This window comes from Ctenopharyngodon idella, chromosome 3 (genome assembly GCF_019924925.1).
Source record: "Ctenopharyngodon idella isolate HZGC_01 chromosome 3, HZGC01, whole genome shotgun sequence".
NCBI classification, from domain to species: Eukaryota; Metazoa; Chordata; class Actinopteri; order Cypriniformes; family Xenocyprididae; genus Ctenopharyngodon; species Ctenopharyngodon idella.
The window spans coordinates 24,410,718-24,426,476 of NC_067222.1; the positions used below are offsets into that span (position 1 = coordinate 24,410,718).

The 15,759-nt window shown below is 36.1% G+C and overlaps 1 protein-coding gene across 2 annotated transcripts; it reads left to right on the top strand.

Moving 5' to 3' along the window:
• Positions 1 to 15,513, top strand: rnd2 (Rho family GTPase 2). Of its 2 annotated transcripts, none has more exons than XR_007929341.1 (5): positions 1 to 384; positions 2,695 to 2,782; positions 10,472 to 10,581; positions 12,365 to 12,578; positions 13,826 to 13,965. XR_007929341.1 is itself a non-coding variant. In XM_051888550.1 (5 exons), the coding sequence occupies exons 1-5, from the start codon at positions 274 to 276 to the stop codon at positions 15,238 to 15,240; spliced, it is 714 nt and encodes a 237-aa protein (XP_051744510.1). In that variant the 5' UTR covers positions 34 to 273; the 3' UTR covers positions 15,241 to 15,513. The 2 variants fall into 2 exon arrangements, 1 of the variants encoding a protein (XP_051744510.1); XM_051888550.1 differs by lacking the exon at positions 12,365 to 12,578 and adding an exon at positions 14,971 to 15,513 and having other exon boundaries at positions 34 to 384; positions 13,826 to 13,960.
• The last annotated feature ends 246 nt before the right edge of the window (positions 15,514 to 15,759 follow it).

The following is a 15,759-nucleotide window of genomic DNA, read 5'->3' on the forward strand; positions in this document are numbered from 1 at the left end:
ATCGTGTCATTAGAAATCAGTGGAGAGGCAGCACGACCCGCATGCCCGGCTCATGACGCGAGGGAGGCGGTGAGACTCAGCGCGTGGTGTCACCGTGGGAACCAGGAGACTGACAGGAGGACTGGGAGGGGCGCGCGCCAGTGTGAGTGGACTCTCTCCCTGGCACATACACGTCCACTCAGACAGACTCACTGTGAATCAGTAATTCGGCGCTATAAAGGATCGCTATCAGGCAGCGGATGGTGTTCGTTAAGCGCTGGGGCAGTGCTGATAATGATGATGATGGAAGGACAGTGCAGTCGCTGTAAGATCGTGGTGGTCGGTGACACTCAGTGTGGAAAGACGGCGCTGCTGCATGTGTTCGCCAAGGACAGCTACCCAGAGGTGAACCGATCTATCATTTATCATTAATGTCATTACTAGAAAAACAGAAAATAAGTTACTAAATTAGACGAATGGAGTGATGACAACCGTAAGAGTAGCCTAACACTATGTCTGTTTTAAACCAATAAACATAACTGAAAGTTGCTTTAATTATGCGATTCGAGTTGATAAATTGTTATGAGTTAAATAAACTGCATGATGTCCCGTGCATGTCGCACTGGAGCGCCATTGGATAGAAAAAAATGCTGGAGCCTCGGGGTTTTAACTTGGCACGAGACGCTGAAGTGAGGCTGCTCTTAACCAATGTTCTTTTCAAATTGCATTGCACTACAAAACTATCAAAGTTGTGTTGCAGGTTAGGGCCAGTTGCATGAACACAGCGTACTAGTCTGACCAACTCGACGTTATCCAAGGGACTTTTCGTTCTCAAATTAGACCAGTCTATGTTTTATGCAACTTATTTAGTTCAAAAAAAAAAAAAAAGGAAAAAAGATGACTAGGATGCGCGAGGTAGAATTCGTATCGGTACACTCTAAAAAAAATGCTGGGTTAAAATCAACCCAAGTTGGGTTATATATGGACAAACCCAGTGACTGGGTTGTTTTAAAGGAAAAGTTCACCCAAAAATGAAAATTATTCCATGATTTACTCACCCTCAAGCCATCCTAGGTGTATATGACTATCTTCTTTCAGACGAACACAATCGGAGATATATTTAAAAATATCCTTAGTCCTCCAAGGTTTATAATGGTTGTGAATGGAGGGCCACGTTTTGAAGTCAAAAATAATGCATCCATCCATAAAAAAAGTAATCCATACGACTCCAGGGGGTTAATAAAGTTCTTTTGAGGTGAAGTGATGCGTTTTTGTAAGAAAAATATCCATATTTAAAACTTTATAAATTCAAATAACTAGCTTTTGGCAGACAAGTCGACTTGCGGCAAATGAGTAATCCTCTGACGTGATGTATGACGCAGGATGTAGGAGGATTGTAAGCTTAGACGCCTCTCGCGGTTTAAACAAATAGGGCTGTGCAACAAATTTAAGCTCCTCTTCGTTTATATTGAAATCCTCCGAAATTTGTCTTTAAAAATTATTGTTTTAGACTTATAATCCGTGACCGGTGATTTGTTTTGCTCTATCCTCTGTGCCTCCGCGTTCGTTGTGTGCCACAAATCGACTTGCACATTCTGCGTACGGTCGTCCACCGGAAGCTAGTTATTTGAATTAATAAAGTTTTAAATATGGATATTTTTCTTACAAAAATGCATCGCTTCACTTCAAAAGACCTTTATTAACCATCGGGAGTCATGTGGATTACTTTTTTTATGGATGGATTATTTTTGACTTCAAAACGCAGCCCCCCATTCACAACCATTATAAACCTTGGAGGACTAAGGATATTTTAAAAAATATCTCTGGTTGTGTTTGTCTGAAAGAAGATAGTCATATACACCTAGGATGGCTTGAGGGTGAGTAAATCATGGGATAATTTTCATTTTTGGGTGAACTATCCCTTTAACCCAGAAGTTGGGTTAAATGTTTGACCCAACCTGCTGGGTAGTTTTAATTATCTCAACTATTGTTTAAAAATTACTATATGGCTGGCTTAAAATGAACCCAAAATTTACATTTATTAAACATATTAAACATACATATTTTGGCTTAATTTTAAGCAAGCAATATAGTAATTTTTAAACAATAGTTGAGATAAATAAAACTACCCAACCGCTCGGTTGAAACAACCCAATCACTGGGTTTGTCAATATTTAACCCAGCATTTTTACATCGATAAAATATAAAGACTGTCATTATTTATTGATTTATTATATACATTGCAGGTAGATCACAAAATACTTTGTTCAAAAAGTAGGCTACTTTAAAGTCACCATAAAATCAAAATGGTCTCGATTGCAATTGATTGCAGTATTATTATAAATGATTTATTAGTGCACATCATTATTTTTTAATTTAAAAAAAGAAAGAATGTGTTCTTGTTATATATTTAATCGAAATAACTTCTCCCTCTTGCACAGACACCTCATCTATTCTCTGATGACCGGTGTGAGGGCAGGACAACTTGTCACTCACATGACATAGCAATAGCAATTCCCAATCAATTCCCGATGGACAAAATCAATTCCCGCCCTACATTTTTTCTTGTTTCGGAAGCTGTTTCACTCAGATATATGTCCCAATAGGGAAGAAAGGACAATCGCAACTTCTGTTCAATGCCCACTATAAATAGTTGATGTACTGTCATAGTAGACTAAAATGATTTACCAGTATTAATATGATTTTTCATTGCAGAATTATGTGCCCACGGTGTTTGAGAACTACACTGCAAGCTTTGAGATCGATAAGCACCGCATTGAGCTGAACATGTGGGATACATCAGGTGAGATCTGGCAAGACATCAAATGAAACTGTTATCCAGAATACTATGATACCTTAATTGTTTTTTAATTTATTTTTTAAAAATATTTTTTAACATGGAAGTAAGCTATTTTCTGTGAATGTGCCAATTCATTTGCTGCAACAACTATAAGAGTAACAAAAAATGCTGCAAATGGTGAAATACTTTGCGCTACAAACCAGTGTGTTTTATGTTATGATAATAAATTAAAATAATATGATAACAAGTAGCAGTTTGCAAAATCAAGCAGCATAATGGACACTTTTTGTACAGCTAAAATGAAAGCGGGTTAGACCGGAAGTCTATACACATTCAAGTTACAATGGCCATGCCGGCTCTTATGAAAATTAGGTGGATACTGTAGTAGGCAAAATTTTATTTACTTATTTTTTGAGAAATCATCAAAACACTTTTTTACAGACCTACTTCATTTTCCAAACTGTGCAATAAACAACAAAGCACATGGTTCACAATACTGAATCCCACAATGCGCTGCACTTGACCTTAACCAGAAGTAGTGATGGTCTTATTATTGGGAGACACGGGGGTCCGTGGCACTAAGATTGGAGAAAATGTAACAACCAACTTTGATCACATGTTCCTTGACAACCAATCACATTACAGCTTTCACGTCATTGAATTTCGTTCAGAGTTGTGCGGCAGTCAATCACTGTTTGCGGATACCATAGAAATTAATGAGAAGTCCGTGACTTCTCTTATAAAACACCATTTATTCTCAGAGTAAAGTCTAAAAATAGATCAATCCAAAATGAATGTTTAAGAGCAAACATGTTGAAGATTAGCCGAGAGGCTGTCGATTCATTAAATGATAAGCCGTTTTTCCACAAAAGCAGTTTATTCAGCGTACTGAAGCCTCTTCTCCATTGACAACCATTAAAAAATGGATTTTGGTATCCTTCCCTGCATACCACAGCATTGCGCTAGTTTTTGCTAACCTTGTAGGCTTGCCTTCAGAAGTAACATCACTTGATTTTTAAGTTTTATCATTTTTTGCATGATCATTTCACACCACTCGCTGAAAAAAAACATGCTTGTAATACAGTCAAGCTATAATTTTGATGTACACTGTTCCACATTTTCTATATAATAATAAATATATTCTCACAACCATTATTATATTAGGCAGTATGCAATAGGTAGCTACTCCAAACATAGCCAGTGATCTACTGTGACATTGTGCTCTAGTGGCGTCAGACTGATTAGGACAGTTTGGGAGTGTACGTTTTGAAACCTCCTCATGGATAGACAGATAGATGCAATAGCAAACATTCTACTGTAACAAATCCTGGTGCCAGTCTAGTCTGTGAATGGATGCGGTTCATTCCTGTCCCTGCCGACTGCTGACCGCTCCCATGGCCTGACCGACCCCTTGTGTTTTTGTATTAGAGTGACTGAAAATGACTCTTTGGTTCTCTTGAGTGACGGTTTTATGTGATGCTTATTACGAAGAGTCGGGTAGCAGAACTCTCCCTGCTTTGATTTCAACAATACACAATAGACAATACTGGGTTTATGAAATTAGAACAGGATATGATCCAGTTATATTGCTCTTGAGTCCTGGACTGTATCTGTGAGTGAGATGGCTTTGTGTGGATTCTAGCTTCTCTTCTATAAAACAAAACAAATTAGCCAGAACTTAAGTAATATGGTTGTGCATGTGTGTTTGGACAGTACTGTCAATGTGGATTGTTGCACACTTGGTGTTAAGCTACCCTACTGCTGACACACACTTGTCCTGACACACACTTCAGGGGTTTCTCAGCAAGCGTGACCCATTAAATCCCCCGCTCTAGGCCTCTGCATGTTTCCCCACCCTGCTATAAAAGTCCTTTATGGGAATTTCTTTTCTTGTCATCTCCATTTTTAAGTTCCTATGGGAATGTTTTCCTCTCCCACTGTTGTTGTTGGTCTGTTGGGTTGTGCCATGGTCAGACTGTAACCCTGTCGAGAGTAAATCTTCTCTTTACTGTAAGTGCTCTCAGTCTGGGACACAAGAGTCCATGTTTCAACATGATAATAAAGTTCAGCTGGTTGTGAACTTTATCACTGTTTAAAAATGGTGTCAGTAAGCCCACTTGACAACAGCCAGGCACACAGCAGCTATATGTGCAAAATATGTATATTTAGATATGCTTTATTAGACCATACTGTCTTACCGAAGTAACCTAAAAAAGATGCACTCTGTAAGTTGGTGCAACTTGTAGACAAAATTTAAGGCAAACAGAACAAAAATATGGAAATGATAAACTAAAGCATTTCCCACACGCATTAAAGGTGCCATTTGCGTCACCAAATGAGTCGTAAAAACACTGGAAATGTTTGGAAATGCATTCTACTCTAAGTCTTACAAACTACTTGCATACTACTTTTACTCTTACATACTGAAGTATGTGTACGGCATGCAATTTTTTGTATGCATAGAATACCAAGATGACCTTTAACATTTACAGCATGCAACTGAGCAAACTGCATGAAATACTGTACCCCACAATGCAATGCACTTGACTTGACCTTCCATCTCCAGCGTGATCAATGAGCCAGATGTATAATCAGCTACAAAAAAATTTTTTTTGAAGGAAAATAAGCATTTCTATTTCCAAGATAACAACTGCTTACAGTTGTATCCACCCATTAAGCTGGGATAAAAGGAGTATTTTGGCATGAAAAGAATTAGTGCTACAAAATTACGTAACCATGTGAACAAATCTCTCACCAGAAATGAGCTAAATCTAATAAAAAAAATAAAATCTTATTTTTAAAGTCCCCCTGTGGTAAAAAATCAAGTTTTTAATGTTGTTTATATGTCTATGTGGTGTTTTTAATATGCTTTAAGACAAACCATGTGCAAATTCATGTAAACTCCATTGCTGAGTATTTTCCCCTTAAAACTGCAGTGAAAAAAAAATAGCTGTTTGATAACATAGTCAAGCAAAAGGCTAATCATATTAATTACCGTTATGTGTCCGACGTTGTAAAGAGCGATACCATTGTGCAGCGTTTACCTCAGTAAGTTGACCGAGAAATGGGTGTGTCAGACAAAGGAGACATGGAAAATGTGCAGTGTTGGGCGGCCTCCAGGAACGTGGTTGGGAATTTACTTACCCTCAAGTAGTTCAAAACCTGTACAAATTTCTTTGTTCTGCTGAACACAAAGAAAGATATTTGGAAGAATGTCAGTAGCCAAACAGATCTCACCCCCCATTTAGGAAAAATAAATACTATGGTTGTAAATGGGGGGCGAGATCTGCTTGTTTACAAACATTCTTCCAAATATTTTCCTTTGTGTTCAGCAGAACAAAGAAATTCATACAGGTTTTGAACAACTTGAGGGTGAGTAAATGATGACAGAGTTTTCATTTTTGGGTGAACTATCCCTTTAAGCGGCACTTTCAGAAAAAAAATGGTACAAAAGCTGTCACTGGGGCAGTACCCTTTCAAAGGTTACTAATATGTATGCTTTAGGTAACAAATATGTACCTTTTGAAAGGGGACTGCTCTTTGTACCATTGTTTTGAGAGTGTTGGATAAAAGGAAGTATTTTGACATGAAAGGGATTAGCTTTAAGTGCTACAAAATTATGTAATCATATAGATAAATCTTAATTTGTCACAATGTTGGAATTTGTTATGGATTTGTAATGGATGTGTGTGAAAAGTGAATTTGCTGTTTTAAAATTTAGAGGATGAGCATATTGGCCCGACCATCTGGAGAACTGGGGCAACTAATGATTTGATGACTAATGAGAAATGAGTAATGAGAACGCTGAATGGTAATGAGAGGCTCCCTTTGTTTCACTGTGTGTGATTTGTTTTGTTTGTTATATGTGTGTGTGTGCTTTCTTAAGCATTTTCCTCTGTATTTTCAGTTATTTCCAGTCGTCCCTCAGTTGGTAAAACCAAAAAACAACATGTTGACAGAAATCTACTTATAAGGAAGTCTATGGGGCTGTAGTGGTTCGTTTACCTCAAAAACTTCCATTGTAATCACATATCTGTCAATGCGATTTTTGTTTGACATTCTGAGAAATTAGCTGAAAATGGTAATCAACAGCATGGGACAGATGTTGTTCATAGAGCTCAAAGGGAAAACGAAATATGTTATATCGTTCCAAAGCTATATGACTTTTCTTCTGTGGAATTCAAAAGAACACAAAAAAGAATTGTTGGTTTAACTTAAAAAAAAATAAGTTACCTGGTTGCCTTAAAATTTTGAGTTCATTGAAATTAAAAATTTTAATTCATACAATGAATTGGTTTAATCAACAGAAACTCAAAATATTATGTTATCTGAACCACATTAATTATCTAAGTTGATTTGACAAAAGAAAACATTTTTACAGTGAAGATATTCACTGTAAAAAAAAAAAAAAAAAAAAAAATGAGTGGGGTTCAATGTTGTTTTGGACCTCATAGACTTTCATTGTTTGGACAAAAACAGTTAAAACATTCTCCAAAACAAAGTCATACAGGTTTAGAATGACATGAAGGTGAGAAAATGATGAATGAATTCATTTTAATTTTTGGGTGAACTATCCCTTTATGTACATTTACTGTAAGCTTATTCAAATTTCTAGATTTTTGAATAGAGAATTTGAATTCTGCTGACATAAAATCCTTTTTAACCTTTTTGTGCATTACCCTTAAGCCTGTTTAGATCTACAAAAATGCAAAGATAAACACAGATTCACACAGGTAATCACGCTGTGCCTCTGATGGGTCTTAATGAGGTGTCTGAGGATGTGTGTGTGAGCATATGTGTGCTGCTCCTGAGCTAACTGACACTCTGGTGCTTACGGCTACATCTTCAACAATCTGTAATGACATCCCATAGAGTTCTGCTTCCGTCACACACACACACACACACACACACACACACACACACACACACACACACACACACAGCTGCACAGTTGGCAAGAGGTGAATCTAGGGACTGGAAGAGGGGAATGTTTACTGGCAAACATTCAGGTCAGCATTTCATATGGACACACTGTTCTTAACAAGATACAAATTATGTCTAGTACTACAGACGTAATCACAGTAATAACGTCTTGAAAAATAAAACAACGGCCAGAGAATTCAGTGGTGATATTTAACAAGACACTGCAAACAAGACAGGAAATGAAGATTTTTAACATGGTGTGAATGTTTTAGCATCAGCAGAGAAAAATGACCATAAATGAGAAGGTCAGAAAAACAGATACAGACAACAGGAGTGCTAAGAAGTGAATTTACACACATTCAAACACAGAGGCTGCGATGTGGCGCAGCTGTACAGTAAACACTGTCTGTGTGTGTGTGTGTGTGTGTGTGTGTGTGTGTGTGTGTGTGGGTGTGGGTTTACTGAGCCATACTTTGGGGACAAATCTGTCCCAAGAACTTAGCTAAATGTAAAAAAAATTCTTGGAAAAACAAATCTGAGACATTCCATTCATACGTAATGAATGGAAAATGATTAAAATGATACATAAAATTAAAATACATTTTATTGTTATTATATTAACAATAATAATGTATGAATCATTTTCCATTTTATGAAGGGGAAGAGTATTATGATGATGATGACAACAAAAAGGGAAATTAATAATATATAACATTATTATTTAGTTATTATTTATAATAATAATAATAATACATGAATCATCTTACCATTTATGAAAGGTAACATTATTATTATTTTTTTTTAATTAATTTTATATATCTTTAATTTATTATTTATTATTATTATTATCAGCAACAACAATAATTATTATTTGTAATACAATCATTTTTTTATGAAGTATAATTATTTATTTTTATAAAGTATAATTATTATTATTATTTTATTATTATTATATTATAATTATTATTATATTATAATTATTATATACAAAAATAATTGTACATTATTTTTTTTATTAATTTTATATATCATTCATTTCCCTTATATAGAATTAATTTTCATTATTATTATTATTATTATTATTATTAACAACAATAATTATTATTTGTAATATAATCATTTTTATGAAGGGTAAAGTATTATAATAATAATAATTATTATTAGTATATTAATTTACATTATTTTTGTTTTGTTTTTTTAATTAATTTTATATATCATTAACTTCCCTTATATATAATTAATTTTCATTATTATTATTATTATTATTATTATCAGCAACAATAATTATTATTTGTAATATAATCATTTTTATGAAGGGTAAAGTATAATAATAATAATAATTATTACTATTATTATAATGGTAACACTTTATTCATAAGGTCTCATTTATTAACATTAGTTAATGCATTAACTAAGAAACTAACAATGTTCAGTATATTTGTACAGCATTAACCTTTGCTAATGTTAGTTAATAATAATGTTCATGTTAGTTCACTGTGCAGATACAGCTTTGGATCTTAATAATGTATTAGTAAATGTTGAGATTAACAATAAATGCTGTAGTTCATGTTAACAAATGAAACCATATGTTTTAAAAATGTTTTTAAAAAATTTCTTCTAGAAGTAGGGTTCGGATTTGGGTGATTATTATGGGTTTTATAATAAAACTAAACAATATGAAAGTCTATAGCGTGTCCTCATTTAAATAGCAAAGTAAGCAAGTGTATTTTAGAAGCTGTTGTAGGGAGATCAGAGAAAAGTGTCCCTGTGGACCAGCACACTCAACATGGAGACAAATAACAAACAAGCAATATGACAACAGTATCAGCCTTTCTTTCCATTCCAGTCTCTCTCTCTCTCTGTACACTTTTATTAGTTTTTTCTTATCCTTATTTGCATTCTCATCTAAGAAATTAGATTCAACCATCTTTCCGTGAGTGCGGTTGACAGACCTGCCAACAGGGATTGTGGGACATGTAGCTCAGGGTGGCTCCTGAGGCCAGCCCATAATAACTGATAGCTTTGATCAGCGCTTCAAACACTCATTGTCACTCTCACATGTCCTCTCTCTTTCCCTCCCTATCTCTCACTGTCTATGTCTGGATTTGTGTCCTCACTCGAGGGAAGGACAGGAGAGTGAGAGATGAATGCAAAGTTCGAGAGAGGAGATCAGGAAAGACAGAGAGTATGGCAGATGTAGACAGCGGCAGTTCACCAGATGCAAAGTATGCATACTGTGCTCCTTATGGAAATTTTCTATATGTATCCCACAATGCTATGAGCTAAACTTGCCTATCTATAACTATTTTTACCTAATAAATAAAAATAGTATCTCAATACTTAAACTGAGACATTAAAAATCTTTGCTGTATTACTTTTGGTTCATTCATTAGACTGGAAATGGTGTCAAGTTATGCATATTGCATTGTGGGAAACAACAGGTAAATTAGGAACGTTGCCCCGATCCCTTTGATGAGGGGAGGCTTAAAAACATTCACATAATGTGCACAGTATACACACTTTAAACTGCAGAAACAGTATATATACGCTAATGTTAAAATGTTATTCCTTCCTGCTCAGGAACTCACCACTGGAGAAACATTGTTCTTTTTTATCATCTGCCCTGCTGTTTGACCCACTGTACATAATTTGTACGTGCCACAGCATTCGTGAGCACCATTAGCAGTGTTTCGCTCTTTGATTCGAACATCAGCTTTATCATAATGAAGCGTTTTTCTCCTGACCCCTCACTGTGCTTGTGTTCTACAGGGTCCTCGTATTATGATAATGTACGGCCCCTGGCGTATCCAGACTGTGATGCTGTGCTCATCTGTTTTGATATCAGCAGACCAGAGACGCTGGACAGCATCCCTAAGAAGGTCAGAATCTCCTTTCCTTTCCCTTCTTCTTTTCTCTCGTCCTAAAAAAGAAACAATAAGTATATACTTGCAATAGTGCATTTTGGAATGACATTATTAGTTGCAGTTGTAAACACGCACATACTTGCAGCATTAGTCTCTCGCTGTGAAAACACAATGTAATTGTCGACTAAGAGAAGTTTTTGTTTGTGGGTGTTTCGCAGTTGGAGGATGACGACATTGTGGATTTACACAAAAATACAAGCTTTACCTAAACACAGATGCCAGCAATTATGTGGTGATGAGGGTGTGAGCCTAGAGCTGAAAGGTTTAAATGTGTTTTTCAATTTTAAGTCTATATATGTCTGGTGAGAAAAAGATATTCGGATGATGTAGAAAGAAGAGTGGGTAGTGTGAAAAAATATCACATATATTTATATCACAGTAACGGTAAACACTACCTTTCAGAAGTTTTAATGAGAAGAAATTAATACATTTATTCAGCAAGGACACATTAAAGGGTTAGTTCACACAAAAATGAAATTTCTGTCATTAATCACTCACCCTCATGTCGTTCCACACCCGTAAGACCTTCGTTCATCTTCAGAACACAAATTAAGATATTTTTGATGAAGTCTGAGAGGTTTCTGTCTCTCCATAGAGATCCGATGCAACTACAACTAGGAAAAAGACATCATTAAAGTACTCCATGTGACTCCAGTGACTTAAACTCAATTTTATGAAGCAACGTGAGTGATTTGTTTGTGCAAAAAAACTTTTTTTTTTTACAAAATAATATTATCCAAAGCGTGTTCAAGCAACAGTACCTCATGCGTCATGAAGCTCTTGTGAACGCAAGTTGCAGATCAATATTTTTGTAAGTAAAGTGGTAAATTATGTTTTTTTGCACAAACAAAGCACTCACGTCACTTCATAAAATTGAGTTTAAGCCACTGGAGTCACATGAGTCTTTTTCCTACCTTACTGGACCTTGGAGTTCTAGTTGCTTTGGCTCTCTATGGAGAGACAGAAACCTCTCAGACTTCATCAAAAATATCTTAATTTGTGTTTTGAAGATGAACGAAGGTTTTATGGATGTGGAACGACATGAGGGTGAGTAATTAATGACAGAATTTTCATTTTTGGGTAAACTAACCCTTTAAATTAATCAAAAATGACAGTTATCAGGACAATTATCATTTTACAAAAGAGTTCTATTTCAAACAAATGCTGTTCCCTTTTTTTAAATCCTGAAAAAATGTATCATGGTTTCTACAAAAATATTTAAAGGATTAGTTCACTTTCAAATGAAAATTATCCCAAGATTTACTCACCCTCAAGCCATCCTAGGTGTATATGACTTTCTTCTTTCAGATGAACACAATCGAAGAAATATTATTAAATATCCTGACGCATCTGAGCTTTATAACAGCAGTGAACGGGACCAACGAGTCTGAGCTGAAGAAAGTGCATCCATCCACATCCATCCATCATAAACGTGTTAATAAAGGCCTTCTGAAGCGAAGCGATGAGTTTGGTAAAAAAAATATATCCATATTTAACAAGTTATGAAGTCAAATATCTAGCTTCTGCGAGAACGCCTTCCGTATTGAAATTACGGAAAAATGGAACTGGCGTCGCGTTAGTTCCGTAAGTTGAATAGGGAAGGTGTAGGACATACGGCATAAGCATTTGAAGAAAACAGAAGGCGGTCTGGCGGAAGCACTTGCAAGACGAGCATTTGTGTTTATAAAGCATATAAATTTTTTTTTTTTTTTTAGAAAATGACCGTTCGTTTCTCTAGATAAGACCCTTATTCCTCGTCTGGTATCGTTTAAAGCCCTTTGAAGCTGCACTGAAACTGTACTTTTGACCTTGGCCCAGTTTGGGGTCAACGGACTGTTTGGGGTCCGTTGAATTCCACTATATGGAGAAAAATCCTGGAATGTTTTCATCAAAAACCTTAATTTCTTTTCAACTGAAGAAAGAAAGACATAAACATCTTGGATGACATTGGGGTGAGTAAATTATCAGGAAATTTTAATTTGAAAGTGAACTATGTGAATCCTTTAACATTGATCATAATAAGAAATGTTTCTTGAGCACCAAATCAGCATCATCATGTGACACTGAGGACTGCTGAAAATTCAGCTTTGCCATCACAGGAATAAATTATATTTGAAAACATATTAAAATAGAGAGCGGTTCTTTTAAATTGTAATAATATTTCACAATATTACTGTTTATATTGTATTTTTTGATCAAATAAATGCAGCCTTTGTGAGCATAAGAGACTTCTTTCAAAGACAGAACTCAAACTTTTGAATGGGTAGTGTATATAAGTTTTTTTTTGAGTGATTTAATCTGACGTAATTATCACAACATTTCCCGAATGCCTTTCATTCTCTAACTGTCCTAATGCTAACCCTTCCACACTGAATGCTTTTACACCATGACTTCAGCATCTCACCTCTGAGGCCACAGGGGTGGAGCTAAAGGCTGTTGTGGAATGTTGAGAGGCAGGCGGTGACCTCCGATTGGCCAGTTAATGGTAGCTTTTAAGGTTAAAGATCACAGTGCTGTTTGATGGATGGTTGAACACATTCAGAACCTGTGAAATGGTGCCATAGCTGAGATTGCTGAACCTTTGCAGGGACTGGTGAATAACACACACACACACAAATGCACCATGCATGCTCACACATAAGCTGTCTGAATAACTGGCTCTGGATGGTTCTGCATTAGCAGGAATGTTCCTGAAAAGGGCCTTGTTTGGGCCATTTCAAGCTACACTGGTGTAAAAGGAGATTGGAAGCTGTTGTTGTTTACCATGCCGAATAGTTAATTGGTAAAAACTGGTGTAAATATTGTCTGATTTGATTTGGATGTGCATGAGTATGACTGTTTGCAAGTAATCAGACAATAGCTGGTTAAATTGCTTCCCTAATACTCTCTCTCATGCGCACACAACTACATTATTCACTCATTATGCACACATAAATGATAGGAAGGAAGACAAATAATGTACCACAGGCTCACTGTATTAAAGCATAACCAACTATTGCAAGTATAGGCTAGACAGTAAAATAAAATGAAAACTAGTCTCAAACTTCAAATACTGAGATCTGTAGATAGATAGATAGATAGATGGATGTAAACTTTTGAACTGTAGTGTAGATCAATAGGTAGGTAAGTAGATGGGTAGGTCAGTAGGTGGATAGATGTTTTTATTTAAAGTGACGGATTCTTTCTTTCGTTCTTTCAGTGGCAGGTGGAGGCTCAGGAGTATTGTCCTAATGCAAAGTTGGTGCTGGTTGGCTGTAAGCTGGATATGAGAACAGATGTCAGCACCTTAAGAGAACTGTCCAAACAGAGACTCATACCTGTCACTCATGAACAGGTGAGCGTACACAAACTCACACACACAGGGACTAGAACATTAAGAGAAAAGAGAGATTGTGTTAGGACATCAGTGTCTGTTTACTCAACTGCTGCCACACAAACACAAGAACAAAGGCATGTAGTCAGAAGGTTTGCTAGCAAGCTAACAGTTAAAAACACAAATATCGCTCATAGTGTCTACATTAATATGAATTCAAATTAAAAAAATGAATTAAACACTTCTTTTATGTAAACTAAATACTTTCCTCAAGGACTATATAAAAATGTTTAAAAGAGATGAAGTATCACATCTCACACTGCAGTATACTTATGTCACAGCTTGAAATGTCGTCAACTGCTCTTACATTGTGTTTTAAACCTTTTAAGCACACACAAACACTAGAAGAAAGCTCTATAATTACACGTAGAAACAGAAGTACAGAGAGAGCATCAGAAAATGTTCCCTCTATTACGTCAATGCACTGAGCAGGTCAACTCACTGTAGCAACATTTCATTATGAAACACCTAGCTCTCTCTATAATTCTGCTCTGTAATGAGAGAAATAATTGACACTTTATATGAAAATGGTACAATTCTTTGTCCCACGACTTTCATTTTTAAAGCATTATGGGCACAAATTACATGTTTTTGTTGTGAGGCCTATTAGATATGTTCATGTTTTTCACTGACCTTTTGTTGTTAAAAAAAAGACATTTTAGAAGAGTTTCAGGTATTATTTTTGCACCCTACTCAAGGAAAGTACCATATAAAAAAGAAACATTAGCTGACATGAACAAAAAGTATGAAACAGTTAGATAGGGAACGATAGAGTGTTTATTTTTGCTTTGACATTTAGTTCAGCTTTTGCTGTAATTCATATGAACACCGAAAAAGGGTTTTCATTAAAGAGCGCAAAAGAGTGACAAGGAAATTGTGATGTGTTTTTGATAGAGAAATGAGAAAGTAAATGCTCCTGGATAGTTCTGACACAGTCCAATGATGCCGACTTCTTTCTGTCTGTCTAACAGGGGAGTTTACGAGCACGCGAGCTGGGCGCAGTTGCATACGTGGAATGTTCATCCCGAATGTGCGTGAACAGTGTACGAGACGTCTTTCACATCACCACGCTCGTGTCCGTCAGACGTGAGCCCGCCCCGAGCCTCAAGAGAAGCTCCTCGCGCCACGCTCTGAAGCGCATATCTAATCAGCCTCTGCTGCCAGTCAGCTCACAAGCCACGCCCCTTGAACCCACCCCGACCCTCAGGGAGGACAGAGCCAAGAGTTGCACAATCATGTAGACTAATGCATCTGTACATGCATATAGTCACAGCAGAGTGTGTCAATGAAAAAAATGTGCAGAAAAGGGACAGAATCTCTGTATTTATGGGACACTGAGGGTCATATATGGCCCATGGGACTGTACAGTTGTGTGAATATATTATACAGAGGAGTTCTATTTATTAACTTCAAGCTTGCTTTTATTTTTTATCATTGTGGTATGATTTAGCAGACCTAAGTGTCAAAAAGTGTGTAAAGCAAATGGAAAAATAATTAAAAAAATGGGTTTGGAATTTTATGTGTGGACAGCTTCAATATTTATCATTTATTTACCAAAGATATTTTTTTTTTCTCTGATTTTTTTAGTGTCATACTTTCATTTTATCTCTTGGGACACACTTCTCTAGAGATTGCAGATCTGTAACAAGCTCATTTGTGTGGAACTAAATCCCTGGAATTCTGGATTTCTGAGAATCTTTCCCCAGCATTAGCGATCATTAGCATTAGCATTAGCAGAACAAAGACATCTGTGACTTCTG